General features: G+C 31.5%; 1 protein-coding gene across 2 annotated transcripts in view; it reads right to left on the reverse strand.

Annotated features, from left to right (window-relative positions):
• Nucleotides 1-1,918: 1,918 nt before the first annotated feature.
• The window catches only part of INTS13 (integrator complex subunit 13), a 29,379-nt gene continuing 10,148 nt past the window's right edge, over nucleotides 1,919-21,149 (reverse strand). Inside the window, exons 5-17 of one of the 2 annotated variants that reach the window (XM_081311021.1) lie at nucleotides 20,814-20,894; nucleotides 18,774-18,864; nucleotides 17,108-17,236; nucleotides 15,385-15,469; nucleotides 12,674-12,763; nucleotides 12,390-12,479; nucleotides 11,251-11,429; nucleotides 9,978-10,148; nucleotides 9,550-9,704; nucleotides 8,974-9,204; nucleotides 7,262-7,401; nucleotides 2,996-3,131; nucleotides 1,919-2,265 (exon numbers count right to left, since the gene is read on the reverse strand). In XM_081311021.1, the coding sequence (XP_081167147.1) occupies nucleotides 2,226-2,265; nucleotides 2,996-3,131; nucleotides 7,262-7,401; nucleotides 8,974-9,204; nucleotides 9,550-9,704; nucleotides 9,978-10,148; nucleotides 11,251-11,429; nucleotides 12,390-12,479; nucleotides 12,674-12,763; nucleotides 15,385-15,469; nucleotides 17,108-17,236; nucleotides 18,774-18,864; nucleotides 20,814-20,894 (1,618 nt within the window). In that variant the 3' untranslated portion in view covers nucleotides 1,919-2,225. Of the gene's footprint in view, nucleotides 2,266-2,995; nucleotides 3,132-7,261; nucleotides 7,402-8,973; nucleotides 9,205-9,549; nucleotides 9,705-9,977; nucleotides 10,149-11,250; nucleotides 11,430-12,389; nucleotides 12,498-12,673; nucleotides 12,764-15,384; nucleotides 15,470-17,107; nucleotides 17,237-18,773; nucleotides 18,865-20,813; nucleotides 20,895-21,149 lie in introns of both variants that reach the window. The other variant, XM_081311020.1, reaches the window with a different exon arrangement.

The following is a 21,149-nucleotide window of genomic DNA, read 5'->3' on the forward strand; positions in this document are numbered from 1 at the left end:
TTCAATCCTCAGCATTACATAAAAATAAATAAACAGAATAAAGGTATTGTGTCCATGTATAACTAAAAAATAAATATTTTTTTAAAAAATCACAATTTCAGCAGCACCCTCTTAGATCAAGTCTTATTATGTAATATGATTATGAAAACTCGGTCTTCTAAGGAGACCTCATCATTTACTCAATTTATATGGCTTATCTAAATTGTCCCTTCCTGAGTTATCCAAATTTGCAAACCCATTAGACTAACTGAAAGTACAGGTTCAAAGACTATAATGCATCTATCTTCTAAGTAAGTGAATCTCAGACATGGATTTCTGGTGGTAGCTGAACTCTCCAAAACTAGACAAATTTTGCCAAACACTACATTGTTTAAAACCTGGATTCTGCTTTCTTAAGTCTAATGCTTCAAATCCTTATGATAAATATGGGATTTTCTAAATCTGCTCACTTTGACAGCATATCCATAACAAATTAGTATTTGAATGCTTTTGTTTCCCACATGTGAAATTATACTGATGGTTTTAATTGAAATGTGCCAGAAACATCAAAGCAAATAACTTGAGTGCCTCATAAAACAACCTCAAATGAAATATCACATACTGTTTTGCCCAGAAATAAAGGTACCTTAGTTCACTGTTTAGTCAGGAATATAAGTGAATTTTGAGAACTCAGACATTTAATTTGTAATGGTCCTTCCAAAAGCAAGCTCTGTATTTTTCAGACTGATTCATAATACTTATATGATGCATCAATGTCAATCAATCTATAGATTAATAAATCTATATAAATTGTATTGATAATTGTTACATGTCCATATTCTGATTCTGAATAATATTCAAATACTCTCGGACTTTTTGGAATAAAATCTCATAGCATTGATGGCTGATTATAATAGTTTGTCAAACATACCATGTGGTAAGAGGACTGCTAAAATTATGCCTTAAATTATAATTATAAAAATATATGGGAATGGGGCTGGGGTTGTAGCTCAGTTACAGAGTGCTTGCCTTGTACATGTGAGACACTGGTTTCGATCCTCAGCATCACATAAAAATAAATAAAGCAAAGGAAAAACAACAAAACAAAAAAAGAATTAAAAAAAAACTATGGGAAGGCCTAGGGTTGTGGCTCAGCCGTAGAGCGCTTGCCTAACACATACGAGGCACTGGGTTTGATTCTCAGCACCACATAAAAATAAATAAATAAAATAAAGGTACTGTGTCCAGCTTCAACTAAACTATACACACACACACACACACACACACACGTTTTAAAAATATATAGAAAAAAAAGAAAAAAAAAGATTGCAAAGGTTTAAAAAAATTTAAAAAAAAGAAATGAACCAATAAAAATTTAATAAAATAACATTAAAATATCAGCTAAAATAATAAATAAGTGAGATTTTTAAGAGAGTAGACTCTCAATACAATTGAAAGTGCAGCTGTTCTTGATGGGATAACTTTGATTCCTTCAATCATTAACTCTGGACATAAGATTCCCTTATAGAAAAACAACACAGAAAGCTTTCTCCTTTTCTAATAAATACTCAAGGAAAAAAACCGAGAAACCTAGAAATAGTGTTTGACACTAAAATAACATGTTTCTTACAACATGTTAGAAGCTTCCAGATGAAGCAGTACAGAAAGAAGGTTTACAAAACATTTAACATAAACCATGAATTTCAGAGGAATAAAAAGACCAAAATACACACACATACGTGCCCACCAATACAAAGGCAAAATAATTCAAAATAAACAAAACATTCTTCCTTAGAAGAGCACCCTATACATGATGCAGAATAACAGTAAGATTTTATGTAAGATTTCAAATCTTACTTAAACTCTATAAATTTCTAAGGATTGTCTGTTATTAAATGAATAATATTTTTTTCTAAAGTAACTACTCCCAGTATTTTGCATTTCAGATTTTTAATAGTTTTATTTGGCAAAGAGAAGCCTAAGATTTTTTTAAAAAAACATTTCCAGAGGGAACACCTTTTACCGTAAAATAAACTTGTGTGAGTTGGAAGGACAAATCTCAAATGTACATTTTTGACTTATATGCCAATTTTATAATTAGTACAAAAAAGATAGTTGTTGAAATATTTTAAAAATGTAAAAATCAGTCCAGGCAACATAGCTATACAATCTTGCTGTAAAATTACTTATATCAAATTCTTGCCCAAAATATTTTTGCAATATACTAAATTTCTTCAAGTCACTCTTCACTGACGGCTAGCTTTTCCATTTTCTGTTGTCTCCATCCTAAAAAAAAATAGAAGAGATAAAAATAAGTTGGTAAATTAAAACATTAACTTTCCATATTTTTTCCACTTAATTATCTACCTGATAGATGGAAACTAAAATCTAATATATTTATTCATAGAACAGAACATGAGCACTTTAGGAAAGGATTAAAGTTAGGGAGTTAGCCCAATTTCCTTATCTTGCAGATAAATAAAAACAGCCTGGAGAGATTAAGTGACTTTCCCAAGGTTGAATTTCAAAGGCCACCAGTTTTTTCCTATCACTTTCCCTTCTCCAAGCAAATATATGAGAAAAAAAATCTCTATCATTCAGTCAAGGATTTATTTCCTTTTCCATTACAAATTCCTTCACCAAATATATTTTAAGAGAATTTCTTCTAAAAAATTTATTAAAACAATCAATATTTTTAATATTGTATTACTGGATAGGAAAATATTTCCCCCTTGTTATTTTATACAGATTAAGTGTTGCATACTATGTGTTCTTTATAGTTTTCCCCTCTCTATGATGCTTACCAAGCACTGAAAAAAATAATGCTGTACTTTCAGGGTCATAAGCAATGTGGGTATGAGTACCTAGAATCAAACAATTTAATTTGTTTATTCCTTGTAGGTAACACATATCAATTCATCATTAATAGTGAAAAATTGCTGAACACAACAAATAGTGAATAATACAGCTATATAAGCAATTAACAAAATTAATTTCTAAAATAAATAACACACACCCATTTTCCTCCTTGAGATGTTGATACAACTCAGCTCTGTTATTGACAGAGTTCAAACGTCCAGCAAACTCCTGATGTTTTCTGGAATTGGCAGTATTGATTCTATTACTCCACAAGGATAATAAGGACACTGGCCCTGGTATTGTATTAGAAAAGACAAAAAGGTAAGAAAATGTATTACTACAAAATTTAGAAATTTAATAAACTTGCCTTTAATTCTATTGTTCATTTTACACAATTAGGCAACAGCACCTTTATCATTTTCTAAAATTTATGTTTCAGGGTCCAAGAGTACTAGCTATTTCAGTGACTCCTGGAAGAACTCAGATGTCTAAAGGTGAAATTACAGTCATGACTAAGAATTATTACAGCAACAGAGTAAGAATATATAGATAGATCAGTAGAAGGAAAGACAAATTAGACACAAACTAGAGGAATCCATTTACAGCTTTCCCATGATCTCTGCCTCCAGAGGAAAAAAAAAAAAATTAACCAAATGTATGTAATATTTCTGCCAGGAAAGCCTGTTAGAGACTCAAGAGTCCAGGGTTTTTACACAGGGGTTGATTATGTAAGCATTCTCTGTCTAGCCACAACAATCAAAATTCTAGACTTCCAGAAGAAAAGCTAGTATTAAGTTCAAATGTAGGGAAAAATTACTTTATCATCTAGGGAATGTTTCAAAAGCCAAGTTCTGAGATGCCAGCCAAGGGCCAAACCTGCAAGCAAGATTTTCTAATGAAAATGATAAGACAAAAGAACTACAATAGCCAAAACAATTCTGAAAAAGAAAATAAAAAAAATATGTAGAGGATTCTTCACTATCTGACTTCAAAACTTAGGTTGTAGTGATTATGATAGCCCTGATTGGTGAAAGGAGACACAGACCAACAGAATATAAGAGAATCCATAAATAGATCCCACAGAGAGTCAATCGATTTCTAGTAAATATACAAAGGCAACTTAATGAAGGACAGTCTTTTCAATAAACACTTGTGGAACAATTAAGACACTGTACACACACACACACACACACACACACACACACACAATGAATACTGAAACTATGCATGGTGGCACAAAACTATAATCCCAATCTCTGCTTGGGAGATTTGAGGTAGGAGGATTGCAAGTTACAGGATAGTATGAGCTACTTAGTGAGACCATGACTCAATATAAAAAACAAAAAGAGGTGGGAATGTATCTCAGTGGTAGAACAAGACTGGGGTTCAATTCCCATTACCACAAAAAGAGAGGGGAAAAAAAGTATGAAGCTATATAGCTCAGAGCACCTGGCTAGCATACATGAGGCCCTGAGGCCCTGAGTTCAATCCCTGGTACTGAAAAGAAAAAAAAAAGATCAAAAAGAATATTGACCCATATTTTGCACCTTACATAAAAATAACTCAAAATAGATATGGCTTTTAAAAGTAAAATCTAAATTATAGAACTCATAAGAGTTAGGTTTCTTTACATGTAACACCAAAAGCATCATAAAAACAAAAATTGGTATATCAGACGTCATTAAAATTAGAAACTAATGTTTTGCAAAATTCATCATTAACAGGACAAGCCAGACACTTGGAAAAATATTTGCAAATCACATATCCAACAAAGGACTTGTACCTAGAACAAATAAAGAACTCTCAGATTTCAACCATAAGAAAACAACCAACCAAATTTAAAAATGGACAAGTAATTTGAAAGGACTCTTCACCAAATTAAACATACAGATGGCAAATAAGCAAATGAAAAGAGGTTCATCATCATTAGTCAGACAAGAGTGTAAACTAAAATAATAATGAACTACCACTACATACTTATTAGAACAGCTAAAACAACGATAGTAAATAACCCTGACAATAGCAAGTGCTAACATGGATGCAGAATAACCAGAAGTCTCCTACAATGCTGGTGGAGGTGTAAAATGACAAAGCTACTTTTGAAAAATAACATGACAGTTCCTTATAAAGTTAATTACATACTTTATAAATAAATGAAATAAAAAGAGCAAACTAGTGATATATACACAAAACACAGATGAATCTCAAATGCATTATGCCATGTGGAAAAGCAAACTTCAAAAGGCAAAATAGTATTAAATTCATTACAATCACACATCAGTGGTTACCAGGGATTGGAGACAGTCATTGACAGTGTGTGATGACTACAAAGGGGCAGTGCAGGGGAATCTCAGGGATGGACTGTTCTACATGCAGATTCAATGTCTAAACTCACAGAATTGCAGACCAGAGAGTCCCACTGCATATAAATTTTTAAAAAGTAAATTTTAAAAACAAAATTATTTTATTTTTCTTATTACTAAATTAATACATATTCAGTAGCATTCAGAATATAATAAAACACATAAAGAAAGAAATAATCCATAATATCACTGCTCTGACAACTGTAAATATTTTGATCTTTAATTTAATGCCTATCAACAAAATGACATTCTGTTTTTTCTGTTACTGAATCATACAAAAAAGTTGAACAGATTTTCACCAAATCTAGAGGGAACATTTGGAACAGTACAATCTTAAGGGCAACGTATACAGGCAGGCACAAAACTGGGGAGGACTAAAAAGTAATTTTCCAAAGGAAATGAAACTAAGGTATGATAAAAGGCCCATATAAGTAGCTGATCAAAAGAGACATATGATTTAGGTAGTAAAATAGAATGGAAGGAAAAATAAATGCTTTTCCAATATCAGTCTAAATGGAAAGTTTCAAGGGCAAAGAGGGATTTGCAACCAGATTGCTTCTCATAATGGTCCATTCTGTACAATATTTCCAGGGTAAAAAGCATCAGGGATCCATTTTATTTCCAAACAACTTAATGATAGATGATAATTCATAATTCATCTAAGTTACAAACCAGTGTATATGTGCATGAAAACTTTTTAAACAAAATTGAGATCATAGTATATATGCATTTATAGCCTACTTTTGACCCCCTAAACTTATTACATATTCATTCATTTACTCATTCATTCAATAAGTAACCAAACTCAGTATAAATGAGCCTGTGCTGGTTGAATATAAGAGTAAATTAAAAATAATCCCTGCTCTGAAAATATTTCAGACTAGCAGAAGCGGGATGTTAGGAAGCAATGTCAATACAATACTCTGAAGTGCTACCAGAGCAGCAATCCTAGGACACAATGGAAGTACAAAGAAGCAGCATCTGACTTAACTGTGAAAGGAAGGAAGTTAGGGATTTCCTTCTGAAAAAGGAGTCATGACGAAGAGAGAAGAGTAGGCATTTGTGACAATAATTATTCTTGGGCACGCTTTCATATAGTCATCTTTTTACTAATATGTGTTTTGGCTGTTTCCAATTTTTGTCAGTATGAATAATGCTTTTTAGAGTTCTATTTTCCAAGCGATACCATTAAGAGTAAACCTTCTCATTCTAATCAACAATGGCATATTTGAGCCCACAAGAAATAAGACAATTCATCAATAGACATTTATTTAAGTCCTATTATTTCCAACATACTCTGGCAAATGCCTGAAAGACAAATATGGCCAGGCTACCTTATGGGTGACCTCAAATTCTGATTTCAAAGAAGCTAGTAAACCAAAAAAATGTAACACATAATATGTGTACTATGACAAAAATATATAAAAAGCAAACAAGCTCAACTTCTCCCTAGGTTGAACTGCCAGTAATGGTAATATGGCCAGCCCTGAAATCTTTATGGCCTTAGAAGAGGCACAGTAGCAAAACATCAGTTTGATGATGGCATACCATTTTCCATGTATCCTAAAAGGACTAAACCTAAACCTAGTTTACCCTCAAGATCACTAGGACCTCGAATGATTTCAGGAACTCTCAATTCCAAATCATATCTTTAATGAACACATGAGGAAACTAAACTTCTCAGCCTATAAGTAAGACAGTTTAGAGAAGAATCTGTCTTCAGTAACCTAGTACTTAGGATAGTATCAGGAACATAACCAGATTCAAATTTACATATTTAGAATTTCTTATAGCATAAACTTTATAGTAAAACTGCTAACTTTCCAAAGGCTTCACATTAATGGAGATAAAACATGACTTTTATTTTTTTACTACTGACAAATATATTTACTACCTGTATCTTCCAAGGCTATAAACAGAGAATCTCCTAAACAAAATCCAGCAATACTTAGGAGCTCTTCCCCAAAGATACAACAAAATTAAATAACACTATACAAAATTAAATTTAATTAGAAAAAAATTTACATAGTTACCTTACCTTACCTTCAGTTATACCTTACCTTTTGATTTTTCCACTTGTGGAGTTTCATCCATTTCAACAAGGGGCTTTTTATTTGGAGGTTCTGGGGAATCAGGTGAATCTTTTATAATTTCAGCTTCAGCCAACTCTTCTTTTCCACGTTCTAAGATTCCTTTCAATCTTTTAGAGGGACAAAAAATTAAATATAGTTAAAATTTTAAAAGTTTACAAATAGTTTAATAATTAAACCATCTCTGCAAAATCTAGGGGCTAATCAGAAACTTCAATCTAAAACCAGGGAAGAGAACTTAACAAATTAAACATAAATATCCCTTCCTTTAAACAGGAAAAACTAGAGGAAAACTTAAGAAGATAACATTAAAAAGGTGACAAATAATGGGATCTTTAGAAGATACTTCATAGTTTTAAATTATAAATATGATCAAGAAGTTTACTATCAGCTTTATAAGCTATGTACTGTGGAAATGTAGTTCTCACAGTTAGGAACTTAACTTCAAGCTTTTATTGAGTTTCATCAAGGAATAAAAACACTTTCAAAATATTCAGAGGTATATTTGAAGGTCAGTTTAAACTGAATAAGTACTTTTTTTCCTCTTTGTATAGTAAGCCAATTTTGTTTTAAAAGCTCAGTAGCCGTAAGGAAAAAGTGAATTTCTAAAGTTAAAGAGAATAAAACTGTTCTACCTATTTATGGATGAAGTATGAGTTTCAGAATTAGCTTCAAAATATGCCTATGAGGGTGGTGGTGAGGGTAGTGGATGTAAATATACATATATATAAACTAAGATCTGCCATGAATTAATAATTGTCGAAGGTAGATCATGGTTATCTATTTGTTCTACAGACGTTTATGTTTGAAATGTTCCATAATAAAAAGGTGGGGTTTTTTAAAGGAATTTTCTAATTATAATTCCATTATAACATTTATTTCACTGACTGCCTGATTTTATGGCAAGGTAACAGAAGATGTAGCTAATAAGATATTTTTACGTATAGATCTTTATTACTGTTTTTCAAATTTAACCTTGACATCACAGGATAAATCGCAAACTAAGGGAAAAGAATGTACTACTGAAGAAAGTTTTTGAATTAAAACTGTAAGCTCGGGGCTGGGGATGTGGCTCAAGCGGTAGCGCGCTCCCCTGGCGTGCGTGCAGCCGGGGTTCGATCCTCAGCACCACATACCAACAAAGATGTTGTGTCCGCCGAGAACTAAAAAATAAATATTAAAAATTCTCTCTCTCTCTCTCTAAAAAAAAAAAAAAAAAAAAAAACTGTAAGCTCTTCTGTGCTCCCAAGGGTATTCTGTGCCTAATTTTATAAGCACTTCCCACTTTCCTGTCATCAGTGACTTGCTTGCCTGATTTTCCCATAATACTGTATGTTCTTTCAGGTCAGAGATCTTTTGCCAAATACCTGGCACATCACTGAAGTTAAATATTTTGAAACTAAAGAATAAAATTGTTTTAGAAATTCTTAACACATTAAGCAGGCACTGATAACAAACATGGTTTATGACTTTCAGAAGCTACTTAGGAAAAATTAACATTATCTTTGCCCCAACAGTAAACACATACCTTTTTAAACCCAAGAATGATCTTCTGGAGTTAAGAATGATAAGATTATAGTTATAAAACGAATAAACACATATTAAATGAAATTTGAATGTGCTATACATAGAATGTGATACAACAAAAGGTATGTGGGGCTGTATCAATGCTAAGAAATCACCTCTCTGAATCTTGCCAAGGTTTCTCCTGTTCATAATCTTTCACTGCTTTCTCTGATTTGTCCTCTTTGTCCTCCCTCTTTCTTCCTCGTTTTTTTCGTTCTTCTTCTTCTGGGGGTTTGCTCCTACATGCCATCAAACATTCTAAGACTCTTTGATGTTTCTCTGAGTTGTTGATATGGGCTCTGACCAGGGTTTCTAATTCATTCCACATGATACGGTACTGTTCGTCTCTGTGGGAAAGATTTAAAACATTCTTAGAAATGTTCTTTAAATAATATTTATCATTAAATAATATCAAAGTGTTACTTGCTACTGATAAAAGTAAAAGGAAATAAATATGTTTTGTTTCCCCTCTTACCCCAGTAGCTAATTGTGGAATTCTAAATTACAATATATTTATGTCTGCTATTCTCACATCTCCATTATTATGTACATGTGTGTATACACACACACACACACACACACACACACACACACAGAGCCTCAAATATAATTTATGCGTAGAATAAATTATCTTACGAAACATTATGTATCAAGTAAATGTGATATATAAGGAAGGTAAGGAAAAAAGCTACCTTTTAGGGCCCTTTCCTCTTGTACCAACTGTGGAAATAGGTAGAGGATCATTTTTTCTTTCCATATCAACTAAGTTGTATATTGTTTTTTGACAGTTTAACACATCTTCTTCTGTCAAAGATTCTTTCACAATAACACTGGCTAATGGAACTACCTGTTAGATTTTTTTTAAAAGAAAAAAAAGAATCTGTCTTGAAAAACAAATATCAAAGCATCTAGGTGACCTTGATTTTAAAATTGACTTTAAAGAATACCATGGTGATATAATCTATAACTACTATTTAATTTTTAATAACTAATTCTTTAACTTGAGCAAACACACATATTACATTCTTTGCTTGATAAAGGTATAAATTACAAATTTTCTAATTTGTTTCTATAAAGAATATGTAACTAATTTAGGAAAAAAGTGAAATTATACACTTACCGCTTGCATGTTGAAAATGGTGGTTTGTGAAATAATCATAGGCCAGTAACGGGTGTGTTTTTCTAACTGATCTTTTGCTCGTTCCAAAGGGATCTCAAGACTTCCATCGATTTTATATCTGGGGTCTAGAAAAGGAGTTAATCTGTTTTCCCTCATAAATTCACCAAAATCCTAATGATAACCAAATAAGATAAAATTAGAAACTATTTCTACTGTTTCAGTATGGATTACACGTAATAGTCATTTTCCCTGATGTCTTCTCTCCTGTGATTTGCAACAAAGCACTTTTTCTAACAGCTGTCCCCTCGCCTCACTTTTTTCAAACTTGAAACCTATCAGCCTTCATACAAGGGAAATGAAGAAAGCCTCAAAATGCATAATACATTCATGCTGTTTTTTCCCTTTTTAAAAACCTGGGAACATTCATTTTATTTCACTCCTATAATTTAACTCTTTTCTATTATATAAAAGAATGAGTTATTTACATTAGAAGACCAATTTGCTTCCTTAAAAACAGCCTTAACGTAATATTACAATGTTAACAGTGGATACTGCTAAATGATGGAATTGTAGGTAATTTACAGGTTTTTGCTTTTGCTTTTAGATGTCTGCATGCTCTATATTTTCCACAATGAATACTGATGAGCATTCTTTTTAGTTAAAAAAAAAAAAGGGAAAGGCCTACTAAAACAATTCCTTTAAGTGCATACACTCTGGTTTATAAAGTATATTTGTATACATAAATCATATTTAATTCTTATAACTACCTCAAAAAGCAGACAGCCATGAAATATCAAATATGAAAATGGGAGGAAGAATGAAAAAAATCAGAATCAAAACCACAGAAATTCTAGCAAAAATACTATTTCTTTGTATGCTCTTCCTGATAAGAAAAAAAATTAATGTTACTTCAAAGTGGTAGCAATACAAAGACTCAAAAAAGTTTTTGCTTACCATTTAAATTACTAGAAATTAAATTTTATCTAAAATAGCAGTTCAGATGAATTTTCCTTCTCTGTAATTCCAATGTGTTAGTATAATCCAAATACTTCCATATACAATCCAGATACTTCTCACTGAATATACAATAATGGAAGACTACATAGTGATAAGTAGATCTTTTGATCAAGTATTAAAGGAAGTTCAACTATTTAAAATAACAATCAACTTCTTCCAAACTCTTTCTTTCACAGATTTTAGCATATTACAGGAACTCAATAACTACTTGCTAATTGATATTAGACTCAAAACATAACATTTATTAAATTCTTACTGTAATCCGGTAGTCTGTAACTCTTCCTCCACATCCTTCGCTAATTGAAGGTGGATCCTCAAGAATGGATCGAGAACTGCTAAGGACATGCAAAAAAATCTCTCCTCCATGGCTACTAAGCATATGACTAATGACTTTGGAACCCGACTTTCGTGGTTGTTCCAACAAAACAGAACGACCTGTCAAAAGCAAGAATCCTATCAGTAATAAAATTCAAATAGATTTATTTATTCCCTTGAGATTTATGTCTAGATTTTTTTCATTTTATTTACTGATTCCCATATTTTAACCAGCACTGCTAACTTACTATATTTCAATAACTAAAAATCTGAATTCTAGCAAAAGCTTATTTTCAGATATTCCAAACTTACACAGAAATTTGGACAGTTTTCCAAAACACGTATAATCGTTTCTGATACAACCAATTTCAAGTTCACATATAATTTTTCTCCTGGACATTTAAGAAGAAAAGTAAGAAAACTGCTGGATAATCCTCAGATTATTAATGCTACAAGATATGTGGGGAGAAGACCCAGTCTCAATTTGCCTTTTATAATAACTCCTTATCAGTTCTATTATCATAAATACTTCCTACTTCACATGTCCAAACATTATTAAATCTGATTTTACACAGGGTGATAATTAAAATTGTGCTTAACATAGCAATGAGATAGGCTTTATGATAAGGACAGACTGACTTCTTAGTTCAGTGATTCCAAAACCTAGCTGATCACATCACGAGCTTTTAAAATTTAGACTTATAAAATGGAATCTGACACTTTAGACTTATTCAGTCCCTAGCATTAGGGGAAAAAACAATCAAGCTATAATGGTCTATATTATTCTAGATTCTAAAAAAGAAAATAAAGACTCCAAAGTCCAAATTTTTAAAAATAAAAATACTTAAAAATATGTTAAATAAAACTCACTTAGACACAATAAATATGAAATTTATAAAATCATCTTATTTTTTAAACCTTAGTGAACCTGTTAAAGGCTATTTCAGATTTTTAAGTTTAGAACAGTTTTGGCAAATACATAGTTAGATTATGTTGAAACAAATACCTTTCCAGAATTCATATTACTAATGATTTCACTTATAATAATCTCAGTCAAAACCATTAAAGGATGAGAGTTACCATTTAGAAGAAAATTAGTAAGGCAGGAAGAAGGTCTACTATTTACATCTACGGGTGAAATTCGATAAGCTCCAGTACAATAGTGTAATTCTGAAATAGAAGAAAACACTGATTTGAAAGAATATAAAGAAATATTCATTTCTACAATTTAAAAAAAACTTGCTTTTTGAGTCCCTAAACCAATACAAATCAAAAATTCAAGAAGAAATTAACCAATCTTTGTATAATACTTGAGCAATCTTTTGATTTGTTCTTTTCTCTTTCAATTGTTTTTAAATACCTACCAATGTTATTTGTCCTTGGTGTGCACCACTTTAAAGTTATCGTTTCTTTAAACGGGCCTTCTCTACTGCTGCCACCTAAGTGGGTATCACCTTTAAAAATTTGTCAAGAAACATTAGTATTACTAAATAGGTCGTAAACTTTAAATTAATTGTTTGAACAAGATTTCAAAATGAGTTTAAGCTCTATAAGATGCATACTTCTGAAAAAAACCCATTATTTTTATAAAGTCCCCTAGAAAAATGCCAAGCAGAATATGGATATTACCTACAATTAAAAGTAATATGTAATTTCCCTCCAACTTTTCATTAATTAAGCATTTCAGGTTAGTACACTGAATGTCATTGGCAAAAATTTCAAGAATCTACAATAATTCCTCCTTACCCACATCGTTACATGACAAAATAACATAGTTAAATACTCAAAGGCTTAAGGAACCTAAAATGCACAACTAATTTTACCAAATCCTTATAAGTTTATTAAAGAGAAACACAGCCAAGGGATCTATGAAGTTGAACTTTGAACAGGATACATTTACATTATTAGTGCTTATAATAGAGAGATTTGACCTATTCTAAAACACAAGGGAGAGGTTGCTTGACTTCCTTGACTGGTATGAATTCTAAGAGGATGAATAGAAATTAAAAGAAATGGAGAGAAAAAAGCATGAAGATTATCAGGTCTGCACAGATGAAACAGAGATGAGTATGTTTTGAGATAGAAAGGCAGAGAGGCCAGACAATGCAGAGCTTTGCAGGACATTAAAATAGTTTTGTCTTTGTCCCAAGGGCAACAGAAAAGCACTGGAGGGTTTTAAGCTAATGGGAACATGATCAGAATTAGCATTATGAAAATTCATCTTACTGGAGGGTGAAAACTGTATATAGACAGACCTTTTAGGAGACTGCTATTGAGATGTTGGGCAAGAAAACAATAGACTTCATTAGAGAGACAGTAATGGTTGCAGAGATGCAGATGTGAAAATACTGAAGATACTTAGTAGATGAAATCAAGAAAATGTGATAATGAGGCTGGACATGGTGGCACACGCCTATAATCCCAGGGAGGTTAAGGCAGGAGGATTGCAAATTCAAGGTCAACCTCAGCAACTAAGTGAGGCTCTAAAAAACTTGATGAGAGTCTGTCTCAAAGTTAAAATAAATAAATAAATAAAAAGGGCAGGTAGGGACTGGGGATGTGGCTCAGGGGTTAGGCACCCCTGGGTTCAATCCCTAGAACAAAAAAGAAAAGAAAATGTGGTGATGAATTAGATAGGAAGAATGACCAGTATCTCAAAGATGATTCTGAGATTTATGCCTTATACAACTGCAAAGATGACAGGGCCATCCAATGTAAGAGAGAACGTTAGAAGACCAGTTCAGGAAGCAAAGCTCATTAACTGTTCTGAGCATGCTGAGTTTTCAATGGCTGAGAGACAACTATAAGATACAATTTCAATACACAGATGTGGAGCACAGTAGAGACACATGGGTAAACTGGAAGCCTACAATCACCAAGTTCCAGCTCTGTTGTCACCTCCTTGGTACAGCTTAACTAACTCTCAGAGATATAATCAGCAGCCTCCTCTGTATTCCCACAGTGCTCTAATCCCATTGCTACATTACACATGGTGTCTACATGTTAACATGTACAACTACAAGTTAAGCTAACAACTATTCCAGAGAAATATTTTGTACTATCAACATTTTAACATTTAAATTATACTTTACATATTCTTTCCAAGTTTTAAAAATAAATAATCTAAAAACTGACATCACCTTACAGGTTCTTAGCAATTTCCACAAATTATATTTTTAAAAAAAGTTTTCTACATTCCTTTGTTAAACACTATTACATTCACATAATGGTTTTTTTTTTTTTTCCCTTTCTGTTAGCCACTCACTAGATGAACTCCAAGATTGCTTAGACATGAACAAATGTTACAACTGGCTCATGATCATACTTCAGAATAGTTATAAACATGATCAAAGTCAACCATTTAATTCTCTAATAGCACAATCTACATAAAAAACATTCTACAGATTCAACTAAATGTCAAAGCCTAAAAGCTTTTAAAATGACCTTCAAATCTTAAAATTTCATTGAATTTAAGAAGTGGCTGGAATATTGCACTTCATCTAATCCAGCATCTATAATTTATAAGTATGAAAACTGAAGTCTAGAAATATATGGGACCTGCCAATTGATGGCAAAACTTTAACTAAAGTTCTTATGTCCTAACTCCAGTCTTCTTCCATAAACCATACCAATATAGTTACAGAAACCAAAGTTTTGGAGATGAGACTTAATGATTCAAAGAAATTTTTAAGAGGAAAAAAACTAATTTAAATTTCAAAATTTTTATCTAGGCAAGCTGTAGGTCTAATACTCCTTTAGGTCTGCTCTTGTTCTTTCTCTTTGTTAAGGCCACTTGCCTACAGGAAAAAAAAAAAAATGACAACTACCATTTGAAAAAACTTGTGCATTTGAGAAAGGCATGGTGATCTTTCTGAATATTTGCTCAGTTAGCCTACTGTTTCCCATCTAACTTCTACACAACATTAGTATGGCCATTAATAAATAATACTGTAATATAAGTTTAGAGAGATAAATTAAAGCCATTCATATTTGTTTACTGAAGAACTTCTTAGAGGTGTTTAGTATGCTTTCATATGTCAGATCTTACAAAATAATACTTTAAAATTTCTCTTACCACTTTTCAGGAAATCTACATGTGCATCTTTGTGATGAAGTAGTTCCACATCATAATTGGCAGATGTGTTAGCATGTTGTTCTTCCTGTAGGCAAAATTTAAAACATTTAAAATGATTTGGTTTTGCTTTCTAAATAAGGAAATTATTTATTTTGCTTTTTGTTTAAAATGAGGCCAAATATATTCAACCACAATTTGCTAAAATAATAGGATAGTCTGCTCAGTAATTAAACTATTTAAAGATGCAATAATTTTCAACAGCATTATGAACTTTATTTAGAATCTACTGGCTAAGGCTGGAAATGTGGCTCAAGGGTAGAGTGTTTGCCTGGAACATGTGAAGCCCTGGGGTTATTCCCAGAACCACATACACAAAAATAAATAAGTAAAATAAACAAGAAGAAAAAAAACCACTGGCTACACATAGATAATGAAGAATTTAATGATTATTTTATGTCAGAATTAACATAGATGACTAATCTAGAAATTTAAAACATTTTTTATTCCAAATGCATTCTTGTTAATGCTTTTTTTACCCAAATGTAATATAATTGAAATAATTTACATAAAGTGAAAATGAAACAGTGTTGAAAAGAGCAAACAGCATCTTTAAATACCTGCAGTGAATTAGTGTAAACACCAATTACATAAAATAGCAAATACAAACTATAAACAAGTTTAGCAACTTGCTTTCATAGTAAATAGGAATTTCAACATTATCTATTTACCAAAAAATGAGAAAGACTGAAGAGAGAATCACACACAGTAGCATACTAATGTCAAATTCAACAAGCAAGTCATCTGTTATCCTTATAGTATTATTCTTGTAAAATTAAACATATTAAAATAAACCTATTACATTATATTACTTGTTAATTGCTTCTGCATCCAAAAAGTTCTAAAAGATAAGATTAAAATTTCTGGAGAAGAATCAAGCCATGGAATAAGGAAATTAAAAATGAAAGTATTATACTCATGCAATTTAGTGTTTATGATGTCATGGCAAAAAACCTGAAACTGGATTATAAACAAGACAATTTGAACTTTCAGATATAGTGATCACTTTATATTTTAAAAATAATCAATTCAATTCAATTCAATTCAATTCTACTCAGTAACAATGCTTCTAAAGCTTCTATTGGTCAGGTATTGTCCTGGTCTTATATGACGTAATAACATAATGAAAATCACAGTAATAGAGTCCTAAGAAAATCCATTAGTAAAATTATAGGACTTATGGATATCTACAGTTTTACAGTTACACAGTAATAAACTAATTGAAAGCTATGGGCTGTTTTTTCCTAATTAGACCTATTATCTATAAATATCTTTATGCTGGGTGGGCAAGAATACAAACACAGAAAAAGGATCCACTAGAAAACACAAAGTAAGTAAAATCTAATATTACAGCTGTCAGGAAAAGAATCACAGAAAAATGATTTAAAATACCAATTATATTTTAATGAAAATAATGAAAACATAATTTTTTTAAAATTTCATATAACATGTTATTAGAAATAAAAAATATAGCACTTTATTCTGTGATCCTTTCTTGATGCTTTTCAATATTTACTAACCTGGTCAAAGACACTGAATGTGGGCTAGTAAAACAGAAAATATGATATAGAGAAAAAAAGTAAATGTTCAATTAAAATAAATAATACATATCAAAGACGTATTTAAAAAGCAGTTCTCAAATTTAGCAAAAAAATAGAACCCCTACCTTCATTGGAATATTTGTAATAGTAGTTGAAGCCAAGTCAAAATGTTGTTGTACTAAAATATTCAATTTGGTAGCAAGATGCCGTCCTGCACGAACACTATGAACTTCACTAGTTAAAACTGGGGACAACTACAGAAAAATATGCAAGAAAAATAACCCACAAAACATTAATTCATTGTAACCTAGTATATTATAACACAAAAAAAATTAAGTACTTTTACTTTTAGAACTTGGGGGAAGGGGAAAAGCCCACAAATTAACCATGACAGTTATTTAGCAAAATTTTCATATATTCATTCAACACATATTAATCAGAGTTTACTACATTATAAATCAAGAACTGTGTAAGTCACTGGACAATACAATGGTGAACAGTCTCCACCCTCCTAAAACTTAGAGTGAAATAATTTTTTATTTAAATATATTTTTAATTTGTATTTTTACTTCTATTCATCTAAGCATAAAATGAATTTGAAGTGACTCACAGAAATACTACAGAAAAAAATAATTCATTTTGTTGTGAAGACAAAATTCTGCAGATAAAACTTAAAGAATGTAGGAATCACCATGAACATCTCATTTTGTTGCCAATAAATGAGATAAAGCAATCAAAAGGTATAAGATAAAAAAATTATTCATTCCAGGGCAATAATATTTATTATAAATTATTTATTTTAGTTATTACAAAATAAAACTAACATATTGCCATATTATTACAAGAGGCAGAACAAAGTTAATAAAAAATGATACAGATAATGACTTAAAAATACCACTTAACTATAAAACAGACTACAGCAATACCAGCATAATTATATTAAAAATTGCAAAAGAAAAATTCCAGAATATAAGGACATATACTTTTTTATGGTGGGGGGTAGTACTAGAGATTAAACTCAGGGACACTTGGCTACTGAGCCACTCCCCAGCCTTATTTTGTATTTTATTTAGAAACAGGGTTTCACTGAGTTGCTTAATGCCTCGCTTTTGCTAAGGCTGGCTTTGAACTTGCAATCCTCCTGCCTCAGACTCCTGAGCTGCTGGGATTACATGCATGTACCACCATGCCTAGCAAGGACATACAATTTTAATTTAACTACATAAATAGATTTGTATTTCTAAACATAGACCACTGATGGAAAATAATCTGACATGAATTCATTTAACAATTAACATAATTATCTTTGCCTTTGAGATTTTCAAATTTAGTTAAAACGAAAAAGTAAAGGTTGAGAATTAAGTTCCCCCCATCCACTGCCTAACATGTAAAATTAGTTTCTTTTGTATCAAGAGTGTATTTTTATTAAGAAAAAAGAAAGTGTATTGTTTTTCTAATGAAGAAAAGATTTTCATACAATAAAAATGGCTACTAATAACTGAAATTTATTGAAGCACTTAGGAAGAATATAAATTGTGTATGGTTTGGCAACACATTTTATTGAAATAAACAAATGTCAACAGGCAAGCAAAATAGAAAATACTTTTTTTTTCCAGAAAATACTTTAAAAACTATAATTTTAACAACCTAAACATTAGGTTTTGCTTTGAAAAATTTAAATATTTTCTTTTTAGTAAATATTGATATTGTGATCACTTCAATGCTAACCTTTCTCAGCATTCATTAATAAGAACTCACAGTGATCTTTTCTTCTGAAACTTTTACACCTACCTCTTTTTTAGGACGATCAGATACAAGGCTGTCTTCACCAACTGGGTAGGTGTGGATCAAGACCAACTCACATTTTTGAATCTGCATGAGACTTAAAGAGAAACTTTTCACTTAAAATATAAGAATATATACTATGTAAAGCATTTGGGTAGGTAAAGTACTACAACTTTACTACACTAAAACAATATATTGCTACAACCAGACACTACTGTTAACACAAATGCTAAGTATTTAAAAAGACAGTGTATAACTGCTGTATTTGAACACAATGGTTTTATCAATTTTAAGTACAAAAATAATTTTCTTTTTGAAGGATTAAAAAAATACAGAATTCTTATAATTATCAAAGAGAAAATGAATACACTGTATATTAATTTCCCTTATACTAATAATTTCTCTTAAGAGTAAAATCAGGAAGAGTTGATTATTCCCAAGAACACGGATTAGTAATGCTAAGAACATCCCCCAACTTTATACTGAAATTTTGAGACTCACAGAAAAGTACAATCTTCAATGAACACTCCTATATCTTACATTCTATTACATGCATTTACTATTAGCTAAAATTTTATTAAACCATTTGTAATTAAGTTGCAAAGGACCCTCCTAAATACTTGAGCATGTTTCTCCTAGTAAAAATAATCTTACAATAATAATACCACTAACCCAAGAAAATGTAATCACTCAATCCAAATTATAATTCACATTACAATTCACATTAAATATGTCCTTACTAACTGTAATGTACCAAGAAATCTGTATTTGGTCTCTGCCCTGGAGTTCCTAGAACTGTGTTTTTAAAACCTGTATAAATTCTTAAGACAACTAGGTTGTACTGACGATCTATTACTCTAGTATTTGATCTTTGATCTCAGTTTTCAACAAAAAGTTCTTAATTCCCTTGGAATTTCCTGGGTGATAGGAGTATTTTTTGTGCTAAGGAGGAAATTCGTAGTGGGCTCTTTGATAGCTCCTGGATGGTAAAGCTATCACCAGAAAGACCAAGCTATAATTAGAAGTTTAGGAGCTTTCAGCCCTACCCTACCATCCTCCAGGAAGGAAAGAATCATCAGAGAGCAAGTAATCAATCATGCCTATGTGAAGCCTCCATAAAATTCCCTGAAGCACAAGATTTAGAGAGATTTTGTGTTGGTAAATATATCCACATGCTGAAAAGGCAGTACACCCCTACTCCATAGGGACAAGAGCTCCTGTACTTAGGACTCTTCCTCCTATGTACCTCTTTACCTGGATGCTTGTCTGTAGTCATTATAATATCCTTTATAATGGGGTATTGTAAAAGTGTCCCTCTATTCTATAAGCCACCATAGCAAACTATCAGACATGAGGAGGGAGTCATGGAACACCTCATTTCTACCCAAATTGGACAGACAGGTGAAAATCTAGGGATTTACTACTTGAGACTGATGTCTGACAGTGTGTGGGGTGGGGGACAATCTTGTGGGATATATCTTAACCTGCAGAGTCTGGCAAAAACTCTAGTCAGTTAAGTATCATATCTGAAATGCTGGACACCTAACTGGTATCTAGAGAGTTGGGGATTTTGTTGATGTGGGGGAAAAAACCCAACACATCTGATTACTCATGGTATCGACATAGGAAAAAAAGTGTTTTCCTTTTCAATAGCTTTTTTCTTTTTTAAAAATTCACACAATGCAATGAGTTGTTATGTTTTGATTTGATACATACTGAGTAATGCTACCTACAATTTGCACATTTTACAAACACTTAACAGACTATGAGAATTAGCCATCAAAACAAATAGGCATTAGAAATTTAAGTGCTATTTTATCCTTCTGATTACATTTCCTGTGAGAAAAGTAAATTTCTTAGGTGCAAGACAAATTGGGAAGAAAAGCCTCTACATTCTTAGTAGTCAATACTTTTAGACTAATTTGTTGAGTTAGGACAGAATTCAAGGGAATACTAAAAATCACATTAAAATTCTTGGAAATAACTATAATAAAATGCATATAAGATGAAGTTGAAGACATTTATTTCTTTATGGATCATACTCACTGATCTGAATTTGCAGCAAGCTTGTTATGTTCATGAATGGTTTCCTGGACACAGTCTTCAAGCATTCGCACATGACTATCACTGTGACATAAAAAAGACATAGGAAGCTTAGATAAATAAGCAGTTAAAAAAAATTGAAAATACTATTAAGATAAAAAAATATACTATTATTAACCTGCATTATCTTGTATAAACACTTAAAATTACTTTAATAAGGATTGTCTTTAGTGTGTTCATTCACAATACCAAACAACTATCTGAAAAACTAGTGATAAAAAAAATAAATAATCAAATCAATTTACATGACAACACAGTTTTCACAGAGATGAGTCTTCA

The sequence above is a fragment of the Spermophilus citellus genome, assembly GCF_964194105.1.
Source record: "Spermophilus citellus genome assembly, chromosome: 10".
Taxonomy (NCBI): Eukaryota; Metazoa; Chordata; class Mammalia; order Rodentia; family Sciuridae; genus Spermophilus; species Spermophilus citellus.